General features: G+C 42.1%; 1 protein-coding gene across 4 annotated transcripts in view; it reads right to left on the bottom strand.

Moving 5' to 3' along the window:
* Window positions 1–23,686, bottom strand: part of SGCZ (sarcoglycan zeta) — a 1,541,618-nt gene that overhangs the window by 203,394 nt on the left and 1,314,538 nt on the right. For all 4 annotated transcript variants that reach the window (XM_077279708.1, XM_077279710.1, XM_077279711.1 and 1 more), the window contains one exon: window positions 2,082–2,169. In XM_077279708.1, coding sequence (XP_077135823.1) covers window positions 2,082–2,169 — 88 coding nt within the window. The remainder of the gene's footprint in view (window positions 1–2,081; window positions 2,170–23,686) is intronic.

Genomic DNA, 23,686 nt, shown 5'->3' with positions numbered 1-23,686 from the left:
GGTTTTGAGCAGCTTGAGGGGTGCAGTTTTTAGAATGGTGTCACACTTGGTTATTTTCTATCATATAGACCCCTCAAAATCACTTCAAAGGTGATGTGGTCCCTAAAAAAAACATGGTGTTGTAAAAATGAGAAATTGCTGGTCAACTTTTAACCCTTATAACTCCCTAACAAAAAAAAAAATTGTTTCCAAAATTGTGCTGATGTAAAGTAGACATGTGAGAAATGTTATTTATTAACTATTTTTTGTGACATATCTCTCTGATTTAAGGGCATAAAAATACAAAGTTTGAAAATTGCAAAATTTTAAAAATTTTCGCCATATTTCCATTTTTTTCATAAATAATCGCAAGTAATATCGAAGAAATGTTACCACTAACTTGAAGTACAACATGTCACGAAAAAACAGTCTCAGAATCAGCGGGATCCGATAAAGCGTTCCAGAGTTATAACCTCATAAAGTGACACTGGTCAGAATTGTAAAAATTGGCTCGGTCATTAAGTACCAAATTGGCTCTGTCACTAAGGGGTTAAAGGCAGTGTAGATTTGTAGATAAAGTGGTTACCTGAAAGATGCCAGTGAGGGCATTGCATAACAAGTTCAGGTAATGAGTGGGTACTGTATTACTAATATAGGAAAGAAAAGCCAGCTCACCGTGTTAGACTGGTTACATCTGGAGTTTGTAGTAAGGTCATAAAATTGCAGAAGAAAATCCAGCTCCAAGGATATAAAATCTTCATGTTATTAATAAGATTGTAAAACTATTTTTACATCCAAGTCTTAGTTCATCAATTGAAACACCAACGCATTTCTGGTGCATGTAGCACCTTTACTCATAGTGCATTAAAAATGTTGGGCGTGCACTTAAATGATTTTCTGTATTGGTGAGCACACTGAAGGAATAATACAAGTGGACAAGAACATATGGAAAAAGTTATTAGAAATGAAGATGAAGATTTTGTATCCATGGAGCAAGATTTTCTTCTACAATTACATGACTGTATTACTACACAGATTGATCCGATTGGTCCTTTAGTGACAACTTTTGATTGTACAATTCAGAACTTTCAGAGCTACAATTAATGTATTGTTCTTTGTCATGTCTTGTTCTTTATTATTTATTATACAAAGAATTAATGGACGTCGTTCTAAAGTTCCGCATACCTTATTTTGCCTCCAATAGATGTATAGCACTGCATCTTTTACAGAGAAATTACTTTTACAGTAATAGATTTGTTCAAATGTTCACATGTTGCATTTTGGCTGCAGGAAAAATCTTATCTCTTAGTAGTAAAGAAGCTGCTTACAAAAACGGTTTAACTGCATGTTTGCTTCATTCTTGTGGTTTTTTGGTACATTTTTGCTGTATTTTTTCTGCATTTTTTATACAGATTACATTAGACATTTTCAATTCATTTAAGAAAAAAAAACAATCATGTGCTGTAGATTTCTGAAATCTCATAGTTTTGGCTTTTACTCTAAAAAGTAGCTTTTAATTTGCATAAAAAATACAGTAAAACCACAAAGTGTGAACATAGCCTTAGTGTTTAAAGTAACATGATAATTATATAGAGCGCCCTATTAAAGTAAAAATAATGCAATATCCTGTGACATATTCTAATCAATTTGCCAATTATTATTATATTATCTTAAAATCAAATGAGCAAACCAACAAAACTGCTCATACTCTACTTTGCATGCAAATACTTATGTGTCCAACTGAGTTTTAGCCCATACTTTTACACATCTTCTCATTAAAAAAAAAAGTATAGCTGATCACAAAGACACGTGCAGGAAAAGAGCGCTCTTTTATTTTCTGTGAAGCAGTAGGACTGTGAAACTATGATTACAAAGGTTGGACTAGCGGTCAAAGAGACATGGTAATTATAATGTGAGAAATGAAATGAAGGGAGAAAGGAAGACAATGATGTACAAAATACAGGTTAAATCACACAGTAATAATAAAATAACACTTCAATAAATAAAATACTTTACATACTATATATTATAATCCATGCAAATATTAAAATAATTGCAATAAAACAGTACCGCAATTCTTGAAGAAGAGAAGGAAAACTCACCTACTGTCATTTGACCTGTTAGTTGACCATTCGGGTTCCTTGCATTTACTGTTACATTCCTGTCTGATTGTAACACCAGTGCACTGTCCTGCAACATCGAAGTATAATTTTGTAAGATGCTATACTTAAATAGAATCATATCATTAGGTACATAGATGTAAAGCCTAGGTTGCCTGGTGGCTAGGGAACCCCCACATGTACTTATGCTGGCTAACGGATGTAAATCATTCAGCTGCGGTGCTAAAAACTAAAACTCAGAGCACTAAAAACTACTAGGAGGACACCCGAGCGTGCTCGAGAAATCTCAAATAACGAGTATATTCGCTCATCACTACCTGTCAAGCCAAACCAAATTGTGGGAGGGGCTTCTGGAAGAATGGGGTGAGATTTCTCTTATTAACTGTTAGAATGCCGAAGGTCTGCAATGCTGTCATTGCTGCAAAGGGAGCATTCTTTGACGAAAGCAAAGGTTGAAGGAGAAAATAATTATTTCAAATAAAAATCTTTTTTTCGAACCTTGTCAATGTCTGGACTAGATTTTCAATTCATTTGGCAACTCATTTGATTAATAAAAGTATGAGTTTTCATGGAAAACACAAAATTGTCTGGGTAACCCTAACCTTTTTACAGTAGTGGAAGTGTTTTTATTTTAACAGGGAAAACATTTAGAGTGAGAAGGGGTGTCCTAGTAGTGGACACCTTTAAATGTGATTTATAGGCCTTACTGCCTTATTGGACAACTACATGGTGGCCCAATTCTAACGCATCGGGTATTCTAGAATATATGTATGTATGTATATATATATAGCAGCCACATAGCATATAGCAGAGGCCACGTAACACAGACAGCCACGTAGTATATAGCAAAACCATGTAGTATATAGGAGGCACGTAGTATATAACACAGCACACGCAGTATATAACACTGCCCACGTAGTATATAACACTGCCCACTTAGTATATAACACTGCGCACGTAGTATATAACACTGTCCACGTAGTACAGTATAACACTGTCCACGTACTATATAACACTGTCCACATAGTATATAACACTGCCACGTAGTATATCACACAGCCCACGTAGTATATAACACTGCTCATGTAGTATATAACACTGCCCACGTAGTATATAACACTGCCCACGTAGTATAAAACACTGCGCGCGTATTGTATAACACTGTCCATGTAGTATACAGTATAACACTGCCCACGTACTATATAACACTGCCCACATATTATACAACACTGCCACGTAGTATATAACACAGCCCACGTAGTATATAACACTGCGCACGTAGTATATAACACTGCCCACGTAGTAAATAACACTGCCCACATTGTATATAACACTGCCCACGTAGTATATAACACTGCTCATGTAGTATACAACACAGCCCACATAGTATATAACACTGCCACATAGTATATAACACAGCCCACGTAATATATAGCATCCATGCAGTATATAACACAGCCCACATAGTATACAACACTGCCACGTAGTATATCGCCCAGCCACATAGTATATAACACAGCCCACGTAATATATAGCATCCACGCAGTATATAACACAGCCCACATAGTAAACAACACTGCCCATGTAGCATATAACACAGCCCATGTAGTATATAACACTGCCCACATAGTATATAACACTGCCCACGTAGTATATAACACTGCCACGTAGTATATTGCCAAGCCACGTAGTATATAGCACAGCCCACGTAGTATATAACACTACCACGTAGTATATTGCCAAGCCAAATAGTATATAACACTGCCCACGTAGTATATAACACTATGCACGTAGTATATAACACTGCCCACGTTGTATATAACACTGCCCATGCAGTATATAACACTGCCCACGTAGTATATAACACTGCCACATAGTATATAGTATATAACACAGCCCACACAATATATAGCATCCACGCAGAATATAACACAGCCCATGAAGTATATAACACTGCGCACGCAGTATATAACACTGCCCACGTAGTATATAACATATAACACTGTCCATGTAGTATATAACACAGCCCACATAGTATATAACACTGCCCACATAGTATATAACAGTGGCCACTTAGTATATTGCCCAGCCATGTAGTATATAACACAGCCCACATAGTATATAACACAGCCCATGTAGTATTTAACATTGCCCATGTAGTATATAAAATTGCCCACGTAGTATATAACACAGGCCACACAGTATATAACACTGCCCATGTAGTATATAGCAGCCTCGCAGTATATAACACAGCCCAAGTACTATATAGCTCTCTGGGCACCATATCCCTGTTAAAAAAAGAATGAAAATAAAAAATAGTTTTATACTCACCCTCCGGCATCCAGCAAAGCTGTCCCTATGCGTGCTATGCGGCCGCCAGCTTCCATTCCCAGTGATGCATTGTGAAATTACCCAGATGACTTAGCGGTCTCACGAGACCGCTACGTCATCATCTCGCGAGACCGCAATGCATGGCCCAGAGCATCACGAGGAGCAGGAAAGGCACCAGACGGTGAGTTTATAATGATTTTTTATTTTTTATTATTATTAACATTAGATCTTTTTACTATTGATGCTGCATAGGCAGCATCAATAGTAAAAAGTTGGTCACACAGGGTTAATAGACCAGAGAATCTTATTTCTCATAGTCTGGGACTCATTCATGTGCTTTTTAGTAAACACTATGTGAGCTTTCATATGTCTTGCACTGAGGAGAGGCTTCCGTATGGCCACTCTGCCATAAAAGCCCGACTGGTGGAGGGCTTCAATGATAGTTGACTTTGTGGAACTTTCTCCCATCTCCCTACTGCTTCTCTGGACCTCAGCTGCAGTGATATTGTGGTTCTTCTTTACCTCTCTCACCAAGGCTCTTCTCCCACGATTGCTCAGTTTGGCTGGACAGTCAGGTCAGGAAGACTTCTGGTGGTCCCAAACTTCTTCCAATTTAGGATGCTGGAGGCCGCTGTGCTCTTAGGAACCTTGAGTACTGCAGAAATTCTGTTGCAACCTTGGCTAGATTTGTGCCTTGCACATTTCTGTCTCTGAGCTTCTTGGCCAGTTCCTTTGACCTTATGATTCTTATTTGGTCTGACATGTACTGTGAGCTGTGAGGTCTTATATAGACAGATGTGTGCCTTTCCAAATCAAGTCCTATCAGTTTAACACAACTGGACTCCAATGAAGGAGTAGAACCATCTCAAGGAGGATCACAAGGAAATGAACAGCATGTGACTTAAATATGAGTGCCTGAGCAAAGTGTCTGAAAACTTATAACCATGTGACATTTCAATTGTTCTTTTTTATTAAATTTGCAAAAATTTCTACATTTATGTTTTGTATCAGTCAAGATGGGGTGCAGAGTGTGGATTAGTGTTAAAAAATGAACTTTACGGAATTTACCAAATGGCTGCAATGAAACAAAGAGTGAAAAATTTAAAGGGGTCTGAATACTTTCCGAACCCACTCTACATCGATTTCTGGAGTTGATTGAACATTACCAAAATTTCCTTGTGATTGGGTAGCAATCAGCATTCTTTAGAAAAATGGTGCTACAGTTTTTATATATATATATTTATATATTTATATGTACATATATAAAAATATAAATACTCTGCTCAAAAAAATAAAAGGAACACTAAAATCCCACATCCTAGATATCATTGAATTACATATTCCAGTTGTAAGTCTTTATTCATTGCATAGTGGAATGTGTTGAGAACAATAAAACCTAAAAATGATCAACGTAAATCACCACTAATATCCCACGGAGGTCTGGAGTTGGAATAATGCTCAAAATCAAAGTGGAAAATGAAGTTACAGTCTGATCTAACATCAGTAGAAATGCCTGAAGACAAGAAAATGGTGCTCAGCAGCGTGTGTGGCCTCCACGTGCCTGTATGACCCCCCTACAACACCTGGGCATGCTCTTGATGAGGCGGTGGATGGTCTCCTGAGGGATCTTCTCCCAGACCTGGACTAAAGCATCTGCCAACTCCTGGACAGTCTGTGGCGCAACGTGACGTTGGTGGGTGGTGCGAGACATGTTGTCCCAGATGTGTTCAACCGGATTCAGGTCTGGGGAATGGGTGGGCCAGTCCATAGCTTCAATGCCTTCATCTTGCAGGAACTGCTGACATACTGCAGCCACATGAGGACTGGCATTGTCCTGCATTAGGAGGAAGCCAGGGCCAACCGAACTAGCATATGGTCACACAAGGGGTCTGAGGATCTCATCTTGGTGCCTAATGGCAGTCATGCTACCTCTGGTGATCACATGGAGGTATATGTGGCACTCCAAAAAAATGCAACCCCACACCATTACTGACCCACTGCCAAACCGGTCATGCTGAAGGATGTTGCAGGTCACTCTCCATGGCATCTCCAGACTTTGTCACATCTGCAACATGTGCTCAGTGTGAACCTACTTTCATCTGTGAAGAAACAGGGCACCAGTGGCGAATTTGCCAATCCTGGTGTTCTGTGGCAAATGCCAAGCATTCTGCACAGTGTTGGGCTGAGAGCACAACCCCCATCTGTGTACATTGGGTACTCAGACCATCCTCATGGAGTTGGTTTCTAACCATTTATGCAGACTCATGCACATTTGTGGCCTGCTGGACGTCATTTTGTAGGGCTCTGGCAGTGCTCCTCTTGTTTCTCCTTGCACAAAGGCTGAGGTAGTGGTCCTACTGCTGGATTGTTGTCCTTCCATGGCCCCCTCCACGTCTCCTGGTGTACTGGCCTCTCTCCTGGTAGCGCCTCCAGCCTCTGGATACTACGTTGACAGACACACCAAACCTTCTTGCAACAGCTCACATTTATGTGCAAACCTGGATGAGCTGCACTACCTGAGCCACTTGTGTGGGTTGTAGAGTCCGTCTCATGCTACCACGAGTGTAAAAGCACAACCAACATTCAAAAGTGACCAAAACATCACCTGCAGAACCACTCTTTTATTGAGTGTGTCTTGATAATTGCCAATAATTTCCATCTGTTGTCTGTTCCATTTGTACAACAGCATGTGAAATTGATTGTCAAAGTGCTGCTTCGTAAGAGGACAGTTTGATTTCACAGAAGTTTGATTTACTTGGAGTTAGATTCTGTTGCTTAAGTGTTCCCTTTATTTCTTTTCAGCAGTGTATATATATATATATATATATATATATATATATATATATATATATATATATATATATATATATATATAAATACAGTGGGAGAAATTAGTATTTGATCCCTTGCTTATTTTGTAAGTTTGCCCATTGACAAAGACATGAACAGTCTATAATTTTAAGGGTAGGTCAATTTTAACATTGAGAGATATAAATCTTCAGCACTACTTGTAAAGATTGACCAGGACAAAGAGGAAATATAACAATCCAGGTTATAGTGGAGAATAAAGACTGTGCAGACTGTGTAATAGGAGCCCATTAGTATTAATGATGTTCACACACATTGGAATTAATGTTGGTATGCTGCCTATTTTTCACCGCCTCCTCCAGAAACGTATAAATATTGATTCATTGGATGCTTGACACCATTAATCTTGTGCTGTGTGACATTGATTACCAATAATCTTTATTTTCAACTTCATTATGTCCATTTAGAATGACTACAAATTGACTATAATAAAGTGGCAGCACTAGAGGCAATAATAATAATTATGATAATTTAGTGACCTGTTTGCATGCTGTTCCACTACCACTGCCAATTACTGTAGATAAAGAAATCCCTGGAGCTATTTTTACCCTACTAGGCTCTGTATGTTCCTTAGTTAATTTTCTGAATGTAATCACATAACTATAATTGACAATATCATTGTGAATTTATGCTAGATATAAGAAAGCAGATAATAATAAGGCTTTCCCAACTATTTTACTTCTCAATTTTATTAATTGATGTGGTAACGCCTAAAATATACATGACGATATTTTAGAAAAAATATTTAAAGATTTAGTATCTAAGACTGCGAAAATAATTTCTTACATCTATAGCTTATATGCATAGATTCAAACAAAAGCGCAGATTAAGTTTTATGCTAAACATTAAACCTAAGTATTCAAATTGCCTCTTCTGAGAAAAAGAGGACTTAAACTCTATAGCGCTACCCAGTCCAGAGCCTCTCACCTAGCCAAATCAGTTCTCATGCTTCGCACTGACGAGGGCCAACAGCCCGAAATACCGTGTCTGCGAATTGAGATACTGAATTGGCTTTTATCCTAAGTCATATTGCATGACTCGTTAAAGGGTTGATTGTGACTTGTAGGATCGCCGCTTCCAACAGGTGGCGCTATAGAGTTTAAGTCCTCTTTTTCTCAGAAGAGGCAATTTGAATATTTAATTTCCCAGAGGAGCATTGCACGGCGAATAAGCCTCCTTACCTTGACAAGCCAGCTGGTATGTCACTCTCCATAAGGAGAAACGCTAACCCTTAGACCCTAAACCTAAGTATGCATTTATATTGCTCTGACTTTTAGATTTTCAGTTTTTCAGTATTGTTCGATTTCATTGCAAATTATAGCCAATTGGTTTTCCTTTTTATAATGATACTTGCTATGAACAGACAACTTTCTCTGCATTAAGATCTCATCACAACAAAGGGCATCAAAGCAGATGCAACATCCTTTCCATTTCCATCTCTCGCTTTGTGAGACCATTGCTTAAACTGTGGAAGGCACTTCTTCCTTTGCCCCCCACATCAATGTCCTTTCAGTTCTCCATATCCCCATAGTGTGCAATTTTTAGGGGGTAACATTGATGCTGCCACCTCCTTTTTATCCTCTCCTACCACTTCTTGCTGTAAAGTATTCTTATCCTTACCATGCTCCCTGCTGCTAAAATGATATCCAGACCCAGCAATCTGTTGTGTGAGCAATATAATGTCTGATTTATGAGCGAGGATCCAGCTACTAGATCAATTTCTAGAGAATACAGTCTTTGTGCTGAGAACCTATTCTATTGAGTAAATTGAATGGTTCATCCTATGCCATTATTCTCATTAGGGTTAGTGGTTTTCCTGAGTGTGTAGGATGCCTGCCAGTCATGCAGCTATAGAAATAATTCCAGCACAGTCCAGGACTCATTTAACACCTTTTTATCTTCTGTATTCTTTTTCTGAGAAGACATGCTCATAGCTCAGCAATAGAGATAGGAAGAGAAAGTCTAAAAACAATGGATAAATATTACTGATGGAAGTAGTAGAAACAGATTCAATTAATTAAGGGAAAGAGAGATAGAAGGTGACTCAGTAGCTTCTGTGTCAGACTAAATATGATTGATCAAAGATATGGTGCAGTTGATATCTGATCAGCTGCATTTGAATTACAATGACACATTTTTCTTCTTCATTGTTAACGCAGTAAAAAGCGGAAGCAAGACCAATAGTAGTAATGAGCGAACGTGGTCGGTGATACTCGGATATCACTTGTGTATTTGGGTGCTTGGATATGCTCAGCACTCAATGATCATTGGCTGGTGCTCGGATTGATTGCTTGAATCCCCACTCTGCATGTTTGGCACCTGTTATACAGCCAATAAGCATGTGGGGATTGCCTGACAGTCACTGTAATGCCATAGCCATCTTGATAGTGGCATTACTGTGCTTGGCTGGAAGCATTACCTCATCAGAGGCCGCCATGCTCAGGTCACTGGCACCATTTCACAGCTCAGGAACAGTTGTGAGTGAAGGGACATATTAGTAGTCCAGGCCTGTTTGCGCAGTTTCATTAATAAGAGTCCTCTAGTGGTCTAATTGTAGCTGATGCTGAACCATCATACTAAAAATCCTTCTAAGGGCTAATCTGGTTTTTTTTCTGTTTCTGTAAGATACACCCTGCATTTAGCATAGGGACAACTTCTGGAGCAAAGAGAGTGGCTAAATACAGCCTTTAAACAGAGCTTAGATATTTGCAGTCCATTGATAAATATATAGCTGCTGTAGGTGAACCACATTTTTGGGGGAGGGGGGGCATTTACTATATTGTCAGCCATATAGTTTAAAGGGAACCTGTCACCTGAATTTGGCGGGACCAGTTTTGGGTCATATGGGCGGGGTTTTCGGGTGTTTGATTCACCCTTTCCTTACCCGCTGGCTGCATGCTGGCCGCAATATTGGATTGAAGTTCATTCTCTGTCCTCCGGAGTACACGCCAGCGCAAGGCAATATTGCCTTGTGCAGGCGTGTACTCCGGAGGACAGAGAATGAACTTCAATCCAATATTGCGGCCAGCATGCAGCCAGCGGGTAAGGAAAGGGTGAATCAAACACCCGAAATCCCCGCCCATATGACCCAAAATTGGTCCCGCCAAATTCAGGTGACAGGTTCCCTTTAATGTGCTTTGTGTAAAATTACAGTGGTTTAAAATTTAAAAAAACTGCTTGGTTTGCTACGATTCACAACATTTTTTTGTTCCAAAAATTGACCATTGTCATCCATACAATTTAACGTGCTTTGTGTAAAATAATGGTGGTTTTAATTTCACTTGACCTGCTGCAGGTGACATTTTTTGTTCCAAAAATTGATTATTGTCATTCCCACAGTTTAACGTGCTTTGCGTGGAATTACAGCGGTTTGAAATTTTTAAAAAACGATTGGCATGCTACAGTTGACCACATTTTGTTTCTTAAAAAATTTAGTTTCAATCATTCAAGGAAACTAAATTTACAGAGTCCTAGCAATTACAAAATGCGTAAGGTATGTGGTAAGGCATGGGGAAGTCAAAGTGCTGCTGATGGTGCACACAGATAGCGAAGATATGGGGCAGGTGTGACTGCACCTGTTGCTGGAGCAAAAGCAAAACGCCCTTCCACGACATATAGCTTACTGTCCCACTGTACAGGGAGGTATGGGACACCCATTCTGAAGCCACAATAGTGTGAAAAGGTGGTCTATTGAATAGCAGATAATGCTTACAGCATGTTGACTAGCATCACCCTGTCTCCCACACAGTCAAGTCTCACCTTTCTAGTGTCTGGATCACTTAATCCTCACCCTCATCCTCTTTCCTCCCACCATGATGAGTCCCAAGAGACCAATGATCCCACACTGGGACACTCTGAGAGGCTCTTTACACCATCATTTCTTGATTGTGGCCTCTCACCCTGCATATTCCAAGAGGGACAGAAGGACAAGCTGTTCAGTAATGCACAAAAATTTGAGCAGCCACGGTCATAAAAAGATGACGATGGGGAACAGCAAATTTTGCCTAAGGAGGTAGATGATGATGAGGCACAGTTGCAGATAAGTCAGGTTGTTGTTAAGTCATCAAGTCAGGAAAACCAGGTTGCAGTGGTGGAAGACGAAGTCACCGACCCAATCTGGGAAGTTGGCATGCAGAGGGAGGCCAGCAGGGCTGAGGGGGAGGGACCAACAGCATGAAATCAGGCAGGAAAAAGCAGTGGGGTGACCAGAGAGAGAAGGTAACTGTTCCACAGAACACCGACACTTGTGAATTTCACCATCAAAGAGTTAGGTGTTCCCCAATCTGGGAGTTTTATTTTTAAAGAGGATGCTGAGACAAAAAAATGATCTTTTGCAACCTCAGCCATACCAAGATCAGCAGGGTACTGACCATTCAGAGCCAAACCACCACCAGCATGATCAGGCACATGTCATCTAAGCACTTCACTTGATGGGCTAAATTCCTGGGATCACACTTGGTGTCATCGGGTGACACCACTTCCTCTTCTCATGTGCTAGGTGTTTGCCAATCCCCTGTAAATGACACTGGCACAGATTCTTCTGGCCTGCAATTTTCCTTCCACATTCTGAGGAACTATCATAAAGCACTTCCAAATCCTTGTCCCAGCACAGTGGAAAATTGTTCGTACCACAGGAATTGGAATGAAAAAGAAATTTCCTACCCACCCACCCACAGGCCCAAGCGCTAAATAGGCACATTTCCAAGCTGTTTGCCATGGAAATGTTACCATTAAGGCTTCTAGACATGTAGGATTTCTGCTGACTCATGGTGACAGCCGTCCTTCTGTACTCATTCCCCAGCCGTCACTAATTTTCCTGGTGTGGCATCCCCACCTGCATGTGGCTATGAACATCACTAGTGCCTTTACCAACGCACTTACTGGGATTGTCCACTTAATGACCAACACGTTTGTGGCTAGGAATGCTACATTTCCCTGACAGCAAACTGGGTCAACCTTGAGGATGTCTGGCCTTACTTCTATCAGGGTTTCCTTTCCTCCACTTACTACCCCAGTTCCTGTACACCCTTCTGCTCCTCTGCATCCTCCATCTCGATATGCTTTCAGCTGGAAGCTCTGCAGCACTGCCTCATTGAAGTAGGAACATGCTAAGCTAATTTGTCTAGGAGACAAACTGCACACCATGGCACAGTTATTGAAAGGAATAACAGACCAGACAGATCTGTGACTCTTGACGCTGAACATACAACCAGGCATGGTTGTGTGTGATAATGGGCATAACACAGTGGCGGCTGAGAAGCTTGGAATGCTCACTTTGCTCACATGCTCAACTAGGTTTTTCATCGGTTTCTGAAAACCTACCCAAATTTGCCAGAGCTTCTTGTAAAGGTATGCCATATCAGAGCCATTTCTGCAAGTCAGCTACAGCTGCCACCCCTCTGGCAGTGCTGCAGCAGCACATGCAAGTGTCATCTCACTAACTGTCCCAGAACTTGGTCATTGTTCCCCTGCCTGAGCTGGATTGTACTTCTGTCTCTCTCGCTTGGAGTTCTTGGTTGTACAACAAACTCTGACATCTTCTGCCAGCATTCTCACATGGAAATTTTCTAAGTAATTCCGCTACAAGGGCCCTGTGGTACTGCAACATTTTTGCACACCTCTCTGCCTCAGGCAGAAGAGATTGAAAGTTCTCCTTGTAGCGTGGGTCTAAAAGTGTCACCAACCAGTAATGAGTGTCACCCAAAATTTTTATAATCCGAGGATCACGTGAAATGCAGTGCAACATAAAGTCAGCCATGCATGCCAGACTGCTAACAGGCAAGACTTCCATGTCCTTACCAACAGGACAACTTACCATGCTGTCCTCCTCCTACTCATCCTCATCCTCCTCCTCCCTGTCCTCAGGCCATCCCCGCTGAACAGACGCTAATACAGATGTGTTTGTAGTACCGTCTATAGCACATGAAAGTAGCTCCTGTTCTTCCTCCTCCTCCTCATTGCCTACCAATCCATGTTGCGAAGACATGAGGCTAGGCTGAGTGTAATCCCCCTGTATGTTTCCTTGCTCCATGTTCTCGTGCTCCACCTGCAATGCATCCTCTTTGATTGTGAGCAGAGAGTTTTTCAAAATGCTGAGAAGCGGGATGTTACATATGTCTGACATCCATGTTCACTCCTGAGGTCTTATGTGTGGAGTCTGACCTGAAATTCGACGGCCTTGTTGTTGTTGGTAGTCAACAAAGGCACTCTTCTGCTCACAAATCCTTTCCAACATATGCAGCGTAGAGTTCCAGCACGTGGGGACATCACACAACAGGCGGTGAGCTGGAAGCTGAAACTGCTGCTCTAGCATGGCAAGGGCAGCTGAAGCTGTAGCTGACTTTCTAAAATGGGCAGACAGATGGAGTACTTTCACTAGCAGATCCAACAGCTCCGGGTAGCTTTTCAGAAAACATTGAACCACGAGGTTAAGCACATGGGCCAAGCAAGTTACATGTGTGAGCTCACCTTGCCTCAGAGCCGCCACCAGGTTACGGCCATGGTCACACATGACCATGCCTGGCTGTAGGTTCAGCAGTGTCATCCAAACATCTGACTGCTCTTTCAGCGCTGTACACAACTTTTCTGCATAGTGCGGTTTGTCACCTATGCAGATTACCTTCAGCACAGCCTGTTGCCGCTTGACTGAGACAGTGCTGCAGTGCTTCCAGCTTCTGACTGATGTGTTGATTTCAGACATGAAGGAGGAAGAGGAGGAGGAGGTGCAGGAGCTGTAGACTGTGGGGGCAACCCTGATTGACAAAGGGCCAGCAATCCTCGGCATGGGGAGGATGTGTTCCATCCCAAGGTCCGACTGGGTCCCGACTTCCACTATATTAACCTAGTGTGCCATCATTGAGATGTACCATCCCAGCCCACAAGAACTTGTCCACGTGTCTGTGGTTAGGTGGACTCTCCCGGTAAAAGCATTGTTGAGGGAATGGGTAATGTTGTGGGACACATGCTGGTATAATGCCGGTACGGCACAAAAGGAGAAATAGTGGTGACTGGGGACCGAGTACCTTGGGATGGGAGTCGCCATCAGGTTGTGGAAAGCTTCCATCTCAACAAGCCTATAAGGCAGCATTTCTAGCGCAAGCAGAAGAGAAATATTAGAATTGAGGACTGTGGCCTGTGGAGCGTTGGCTGGATATTTACGCTTGCGTTCCAAAGACTGGGTTATAGACAACTGAATGCTGTGCTGGGACAAGGACGTGGATGTGCTTGCTGATGGTGCTGCTTTACTGTGGGCCACAACAGGTGCAGGGCTAGAGGCATCTTCACATGCATGGTGCTCTGGGGATTGGCTTCTATGCAAAACAGTGGAAGAAGCAGTGGTGTGACCAGCAGGCAGAGGTCCTGGAGCCTGGAATTCGGCCCATAAAGTTGGGTGTTTTGCTTGCATGTGCCTGATAATGCAGGTGGTGGTCAGGCTGGTTGTTTTACTACAATATATGGAATGAAGTGGTAGTTCCAGCTCCTTAAAATTCAAAGTCTGTATTTTCCAAGTTAAAACTTCCTAGTCATCAAAGAATCCTTGTACATCATGGATGCATAGGCAGCGAAAAAGAAAGGTATAAGCAACGCATTTTGATCAACTAAGATCTTTATCACAGCTTAATCCTACATATACCTTCTAGTTCTTATAAGGTGTTCCATATACTCTTACGCAGCTGATTTGATCACCTGGTATTAATTGCAGAGTCTGCACGTATCAAAATTTCACAGAAAAATTACAAATCTTTAAAACGTCATAATACATATAAATGACATAATACATACAACAACTATTTACAAATAATGGTACATTAATTCATTTCTCCTATGCAGGCCATTTGGATATCGTGTTTCTAGATTATTAATCCAAAATGCCTCTCTGGTTAAGAGGCATCTTTTTATATCTCCACCGCGCGGTGATTTTTTAATTTGTTCTATACCTTGGACTTTCATTTGCTGATATATTTCCGGCGTGGTGGGTTAGGCCTCTTTCAGACGTCATTGTCTCCGGTACGTGTATTGACAGTTTTCTCACGTACTGGAGACACTGACACACGTAGACCCATTAGAATCTATGTGTTTCTGCACATGTGCGTGTTTTCACACAGACCGTGTGTCCGTGTGGAAATCACGTCGACATGTCCGTTTTTTACCGGCAGCACGGACCACAATACGGACAGCACACGTGCATACGGAGGAGCATCCGTGTGCTGTCCGTGTGCGTTTTTGCAAACATTGTATCATTATGAGAGACAGGTGTCCTGAATGTCAGGTGAAATTAAGAAATAAACTCAGTCTGGCCTTTTCTTTGCTGAGGTGAAGTAGATGTGTGTTCAGGCACATTTGTGGATTGCTTCTCCTGGATTTTTATGCTATAATGCCACCTCGTGTTGATACTGAGCGCCTAATAGCTCTTGTGGAACAACACCCAGAACTTTGGGACACTCGTGTGGAGGAATACCACGACCGGCTGAATGTAGACCGTGGATGGCGTGCAGTAGCAGAAGCATTGTTTGCACGTAGTGGTTGGTCAACATATTCCCCATCCAAGCAAGCGAAGTATGGTGAGTGGACCCATGGATGTTCCTATGTACTAACAAACTGTACTTACTTAATTCATATTTCAAATAGTGCTTACAGTGATGACGTGTTTAGTGAATCTTTTTTTAGGCCATCAAAATGGCATGTAATGTGTTAATCCTTAGCACTATTATAGTCACTAGACTTCTGAATGTGCTTTTTTAATGGCAAACATAAACTTAATGATGTACCTTGGAATACTGTTATTCTAAGCCAACAAAAACATGGTCAAATTGATGTTTCACAATGTTAGCACACATTACTGTTGTGCCTCTCCTGAACAACCATGCTTCTGCAAGGCCCAAAGTAGACTGTACCATGTTCAGTGTTGTTCTGAGGTTTCCCCCCCCCCACTTTTTTCTTCTTCACTTGATTCTTTCAGTATTAGTTGTCTATTTTCCAAAACCCCTGCAAATATCTGACACAAATCATGCCCTTACAGGTGTCTGGCAGGCATTGTAATGGATGTGTATACTTACTACTCTACATACATAAATCTTGAACATAGTTTTTGTAGATAAGAACCCTAGCTATGTACATTATGGTGCAGGCTACAGATGTTAAATGTATGCATGCCATGAGGTAAGAAGTGGCAAGAATTAGATGTATAGTAAGGCCATAGCTGCTGTTTACTTTTGTGAACATTTTGAGCAAGTGACCATTAAAGGCATATGTATTCTAAGCAAATTATGTTTATGTATATTACATAGGCGTAATTTTTTTTTATTGTTTACTTTGTCACCAACAGTGGCTTTGATTTTGATGAAACGACTCTGGCGCTCAGCGAGGGACCAGTACCGGCGGGAATATAATCCCCTTCCCTCCACATCTGGGGCATCTAGAAAGCGCCAATATGTTTATTTCCGGCAATTAGAATTCCTGCGCCCAGTCATGGAAATCAACCAGAAAGTGTACTGCTTCAACTATCTCATTTTCAAATTTGGATTCTCAAACAACAATATTGTTTGAGGCAAACTATGTATGTGGCACTGTAAATACTCAAGTAAGCCACTTTGTACATGCACATGTAAAATGACTTTCCACACGCCAATTTTTTTAAATTTAAACAAAAATGTTACAGATGAATAGTCCGGAACAAAAAAAAAGGATTATAAAAGGGTTGCATACAGATACCAAGGTTGTCAAAATTGACACTTGAAATATAAGGGTGTGACATTAAATCCCCTATTGGTAGTTTGGCAAATGTTTTCAAGGCTATTATTCAAATGAATACATGTTTACGTTACAACTTGAACAACAATGTCAATTTTTTTAATCCTAGAACTGTGGACAACTTGGACGATTCTGATGAGTCACCAACAGTGGCTGCCTCAGCACCTTGTACGTCAGCATCAGAGACAGATCACACAGCTGAGGGCACACAAACAACACAGCCACCACAGCCATCTGCTGCTGGTAAAACAAGCACTGAGGGTATGATTGGAAGCAGCCAAAATACAACAGAACAACAATCACAGGCATCAAGCGCACCAGCACCCCAGGCATCACAAGCAGCATCAAACATTCCACCGCGGTACATACCACCTAGCCTGAGAGGAAGACGGAGCAGGCGACATGATGAGATCAGGATATTGCCAGAAGCAATTGATGCAAGAGTCCTGCATATACTGAATTCAATGACACCAGAATCAGATGTTGATCGTTTTTGCCGCTCACTGTCTCCCTGTCTGGCAAAAGTCCCCACACAACTTCAAGAACGTGTCCGGGCAGCTATGCTTACCCTCCTTGCTGCCAGCCAGGGAGAGAATGAGCCGAACCAGGTGCTTTCACAAATAGAACAGTGGCGTACTGACCAAAATCAGACCCAGTTGACCACTAGGGCGTCAACACACCAGGAGCAACAGGTGCCTGCAACCTCTTATAGGCAACCATCAACAAGCCAACAAGTCCCACAAATGCCAGTACCACATTATGTGCATGAACCACCCCCTGCATCAAGCCAACAGATCCAACATAGGCCACTGGGTGGAGTTGCTCAGAGATTTCAAGTGCAGCAGCAGTACACCAGGCCACCAAGGCAAATCACACCTGGCCTAAATAGATTTGGACCACCGAACCCTCAGACAACAACACAACAAACAACTGGCCAAACATATCAAGGTTACATTTCACGTCCCCAAAGCCATATGCAACCTGTTGCTCAGGTTGGCCAATACTCAGTCTGTGCAAACTACCAGCAACAACCACTCCCCCAACAACAACAATTTTATGGCCCCTCCTTAGAAACCCAAAGCTACAACACTACTACGTCTGGATACCAACAAATGTATGTTGGAACATCCGCCGATAATCCACCACTGCAGACACAAATGAGCCAATCTGAAATGCCCCCACAATCCGCCATCACGGAAGGTGTAGGACCAGAAAACACTACAGAAGAATCAGTGTCTACTCAGGATGATTTCCAAAATCTTTAAATGTTCTCAATGTTTACATAATAGTTTTTCAAATATGTGGCATGTATCAATGTCGTTAATGCACATTATTGGGCATATGTTGCTGTTAACTGAAAAAACTGTTTTTTTTGGCTCATATTATTAAAAATTATTTTAAAAAATAAATTTATGTACATGTTGTGTTTATTTGGAACAACTTCACTATCTAGTTGTAGGCTATGTAGCACCAAGGGATCAAAAGCACAATATATTGTGCTAAAACAAAATAATGAATAATATTCAAAAAGTAGCCGCACTCAAGTCTTGATTTCAAATGTGAAGAATTTTCTTAGTTTTTATTCTTTTAATTCAAGTGCACAGGCACCACTAAATAATTTTACAGAGAAAGCAAGTGATTGCGGACAATACGGTGACGTTTCGACCTGATACGGTCTTTTTCAAAATCTCACTTAAGTAAGAGGAGTAGTTTAGGAAGAAGGGAAATAGGAAGAGAGTCCCCAAGGACAGCTCAAGGTAGACTTCAGGAGTAAGGTGTCCGTCTCATTGGTGGTGCAGTGTACCACCAATGAGACGGACACCTTACTCCAATCACTTGCTTTCTCTGTAAAATTATTTGGTGGTGCCTGTGCACTTGAATTAAAAGAATAAAAACTAAGAAAATTCTTCACATTTGAAATCAAGACTTGCGTGCGGCTACTTTTTGTATATTTGACGTTGGATGTTTAGCCAGCACCTTCATTGAACTTTACAGTGTGCCCATTATATTCTCTTCTGAAAACAAAATAATGAACAAGTACTGAAGGTGTAAACGTGTGTTTAGAATTGAAAATTGATAATTAGTGCACCTTTCCCTCATCTATCCCTTTAATTACAGGCCCAAGCCTTTAATTGCAGACTGCAAAAACTCTCAGAGGTACGTGTCCACACAGATGACACACGGATGACATACGGATGACATACGTAACTTCAACACGGGCACAGAAGGTCATACCATCATTGCAAAATGCATATAAAACCTATCAGTGGGAATACTATCCTGCATGCCACAAGTAGCCACCCCAAACACACCATCAAGTCGATACCAGCGGAGGAGTACACTAGACTAAAAAGAAATTGTAGCAGAGCAGATGATATGAATACAGAATTTAAAGAACTGGAAATTAAATTAGGTGCAAGAAAATATCCCAGATGGTCTTTAAAAAGAGCAGAAAAAATAGTGGGTAAAAAAGATAGAGAAAGCATGTTAGCACCTAGGAGACAGCATAGGAAAATAAAAGATCACAGAAAAAAGAAACCATTTATGTGTTTACAATATAGCCCACAATTCAATCAAATAAAACATATTATTAATAAACAGGGTTGGGCGAAACGGATCGGACAAATTCAAAAATCGCCGACTTTCGGAAAAGTCGGGTTTCATGAAACCCAACTCGATCCTAGTGTGGGAGGATGCAGAGTGTGGGCAGCGTGATGACATAGGTCTAGGTCCCCACCATCTTAGAGAAGGGCATGACAGTGATTGGCTTGCTTTCTGCGGCATCACAGGGGGTATAAAGGGGCGTGCACTTCGATCTTCTGCCGATCTTATCATAGGGAGAGGTTGCTGCAGCTTCATCAGAATAAGGGATATAGTTAGGGAGGGAAGATTAACCCCCAAACCGCTTGTGCTGTAGCGATTTCCACTGTCCAACACCACCTTTTTTTTGCAGGGACAGTGGATGCTATATTTTTGTGCATCAGCTCTGTAGCTTATTAGGCTGCCTTATAAGTCTCCCTGATAGCTGCATTGCTGTTTGCACACTGCTGTGCAAACCAACTGCTTTTTTAAAAGCAAAAATCCTGTTGCTCCTTTCTGCACAGTTATCTTGTTTATTTGTCCACAGTGCACTTTTGTGTGCAGCAGTCCTTTTTATTGCTGCCATACTTGTCCTGAGATCATTATAGGGAGATTGAAATTGTACTACAGTCCTTGTATTTTTTCATATATCTTCCAGCCACTTTCTGCCACTTACACTGTGTTGTTTTATACACTGGGCCTGAGATTTGGTTCAGTCTCCCCCCAAAAAATGGGAGATTCAAATTCTCACAAAGTGGATATACTACAGTCCTGTTAGTTTGTCGTATATCAGCCAGCCACTTTCTGCCACTTACATTGTGTTGTTTTATATACTGGGCCTCAGTTTTGGTTCAGTCTCCCCCCATAAAAAGTCAGATTCAAATTCTCACAAAGAGGATATACTACAGTCCTGTTAGTTTGTCGTATATCAGCCAGCCACTTTCTGCCACTTACATTGTGTTGTTTTATACACTGGGCCTGAGTTTTGGTTCAGTCTCCCCCCCAAAAAAGGGAGATTCAAATTCTCACAAAGAGGATATACTACAGTCCTGTTAGTTTGTCGTATATCAGCCAACCACTTTCTGCCACTTACATTGTGTTGTTTTATACACTGGGCCTGAGTTTTGGTTCAGTCTCCCCCCAAAAAAAGGGAGATTAAAATTCTCACAAAGAGGATATACTACAGTCCTGTTAGTTTGTCGTATATCAGCCAACCACTTTCTGCCACTTACATTGTGTTGTTTTATACACTGGGCCTGAGTTTTTCATTCAGTCTCCCACCCAAAAAAGGGAGATTCAAATTCTCACAAAGAGGATATACTACAGTCCTGTTAGTTTGTCATATATCAGCCAGCCACTTTCTGCCACTTACATTGTGTTGTTTTATACACTGGGCCTGAGTTTTGGTTCAGTCTCCCCAACAAAAAAGGGAGATTCAAATTCTCAACAAGTTTATATACATCTTCTACCTTGTTTTACAGTACCATATAACGGTTGTTATTTTGGTAAGATTTTCCAAAAAATGAGGAGGTCTGGTGGAAGAGTCCATGAGCGGTCGTTGCCAGCTGGTACTGATGGTGGTGGTTAGGGTTGAGCGAAACGGGTCGGCAATTTTCAGAAGTCGCCGACTTTTGGCAAAGTCGGGTTTCATGAAACCCGACCCGACCCCTGTGTGGGGTCGGCCATGAAGTCGGCGATCTTCTGAATCTAAAATCGGAATTCCGATACCGATTCCCGATATGTTTAAGATATCGGGAATTGGTATCGGAATTCAGATTTAAGTGTAAAATAAAGAATTAAAATAAAAAATATCGCTATACTTACCCCCTGACGGGCCCTGGTACTAACCGGGAACCTTCCTTCCTTAGAATCAGCCTTCCAGGACCTCGCGGTGACGTCGCGGTGACGTCGCGGCTTGTGATTGGTGCGCGGCCGCCCATGTGACCGTGACGTCACCGGAGGTCCTGGAAGGGCTGATTCTTAGGAAGGAAGGCTGCCGGAACGACGCAGGGCGTGTCCGAGAGTGAGTATATACCTAATAGGAATATACTCACCCTCGGCTTCGTTCCGGCAGCCTTCCTTCCTAGGAATCAGCCCTTCCAGGACCTCCGGTGACGTCACGGTCACATGGGCGGCCGCGCACCAATCACAAGCCGCGACGTCACCGCGACGTCACCGCGAGGTCCTGGAAGGCTGATTCTAAGGAAGGAAGGTTCCCGGTTAGTACCAGGGCCCGTCAGAGTGTAAGTATAGCGATATTTTTTATTTTAATTCTTTATTTTACACTTAAATATGGATCCCAGGGCCTGAAGGAGAGTTTCCGCTCCTTCAGACCCTGGGAACCATTGGAAACCCAATGCACTGCATTGGGTTTCGAGTTTCGGCCGACCCCGACCCCGACTTTTTTATAGGATCGGCCGATTTCACTCGACCCGACTTTTGAAAAAGTCGGGTTTCGTGAAACCCGACCCGATCCTATAAAAGTAAAGGTCGCTCAACCCTAGTGGTGGTGCATCTGGTGGTAGTGACAAAAGCACAATAGCACCTAAGGCTGGAGGTGTTGAGCCAGTGTCATCGTCAGGCTACACAAGGCCTCGAAGGCTCCCTTATCTGGGAGTAGGAAAACAGCTTTTAAGGCCAGAGCAGCAGGAAAAAGTTTTGGCTTTCCTTGCTGACTCAGCCTCTAGCTCTTTCGCCTCCTCTTCAGAAAGTTCCAAATATAAAAGCAGCGAGTCGTCAGTGGATGCTCCCAGTCAGGAACAAGACGTTTCCTTGTGTCCTTCACCCAAACCAAAAGTGAGGATGCGTCAGGCCACACTACAAGTTACTCCATGGAGCTCTTTACACATACCGTGCCTGGGTTAGAAAGGGAAATTGTTAACTGCCCATTACAAGATGAATCGGACATGGAGTGCACTGATTCACAGCCACAGCTAGATTATTATGCTGTTCTATTGACTCAGATCACTACATTGCCCTCGCAGTGTACAGAGCCAGAATTTGACCCTGATGAGACTATGGTGCCCCATCCCAAACGCTATAGCACCTTACACTCTGACACAGAGGAAGGTGCACATGATATTGAAGGTGATAGATGACCCAGTTGTTGACCCAGATTGGCAGCCATTGGGGGAAGAGGGTGCCGCTGCCAGTAGCTCAGAAGCGGAGGAGGATGATCCGCAGCAGCCATCTACATCGCAACAGCTGTCATCTGGCAGGCCCGTATCCAGCCAAAAATGTGTGTCAAAAACAAAAACAGTTTTAGGACAGCGTGGCAATCTGGTGAAAGTAGCACAGCATGCAATGCCTGAAAAGGTATTCCATAGTAGGAAGAGTGCAGTGTGGCAATATTTTAACCAAGATCTGAATGATCAGTCAAAAGTTATCAAAGGCTTGCTCAAAGACCTTTAGCAGAGGGAAGAATCTTCAAAATTTAAATACAACGTGCATGCGTAGACATTTAACCAGCATGCACTTGCAAGCCTGGACTAACTACCAAACGTCCCGTACCGTTGGTGCACCTGCTCAGAATGAAGGTAGTCAGCAACACTACATTGCTTCCCTCACTGTAAGCCCACCAGTTAGGACACCACCAGCAGCAAATGTGGAGCTATCGTCGCAAGGCCAAAGCAGTCAGGGAATCACAAGGTTATTGGTAGGAAACACTGTATGTAGGCCAACATCAAGAATACCATCACCAACCCTCTCTCAATCCGCCATGTCCACCACCACCACCACCGATAGTTCCACCATATGCAGCTCTCCAGTCCAGTTCACCCTACAAGAGACTCTCGTTAGGAAAAGAAAGTACTCATCCTCTCATCCACGTACACAGGGTTTGAACGCCCACATTACTATACTAGTCTCATTAGAGATGATGCCTTACCAGTTGGTTGAAAGCGAAGCTTTCAAAGACCTGATGGCCTACGCAGTACCACGCTAAGACCTACCCAGTTGGCACTTCTTTGCGAGAAAAGCCATCCCAGCCCTCCTCCAGCATGTCAAAGACCGCATTGTCCATGCACTGAGGCAATCAGTCAGTGGAAAGGTGCACCTCA

The sequence above is a fragment of the Ranitomeya variabilis genome, chromosome 1, assembly GCF_051348905.1.
Source record: "Ranitomeya variabilis isolate aRanVar5 chromosome 1, aRanVar5.hap1, whole genome shotgun sequence".
NCBI classification, from domain to species: Eukaryota; Metazoa; Chordata; class Amphibia; order Anura; family Dendrobatidae; genus Ranitomeya; species Ranitomeya variabilis.
The sequence above is the reverse complement of the archived record's forward strand: the minus strand, read 5'-3'. Positions and strand labels throughout refer to the sequence as shown.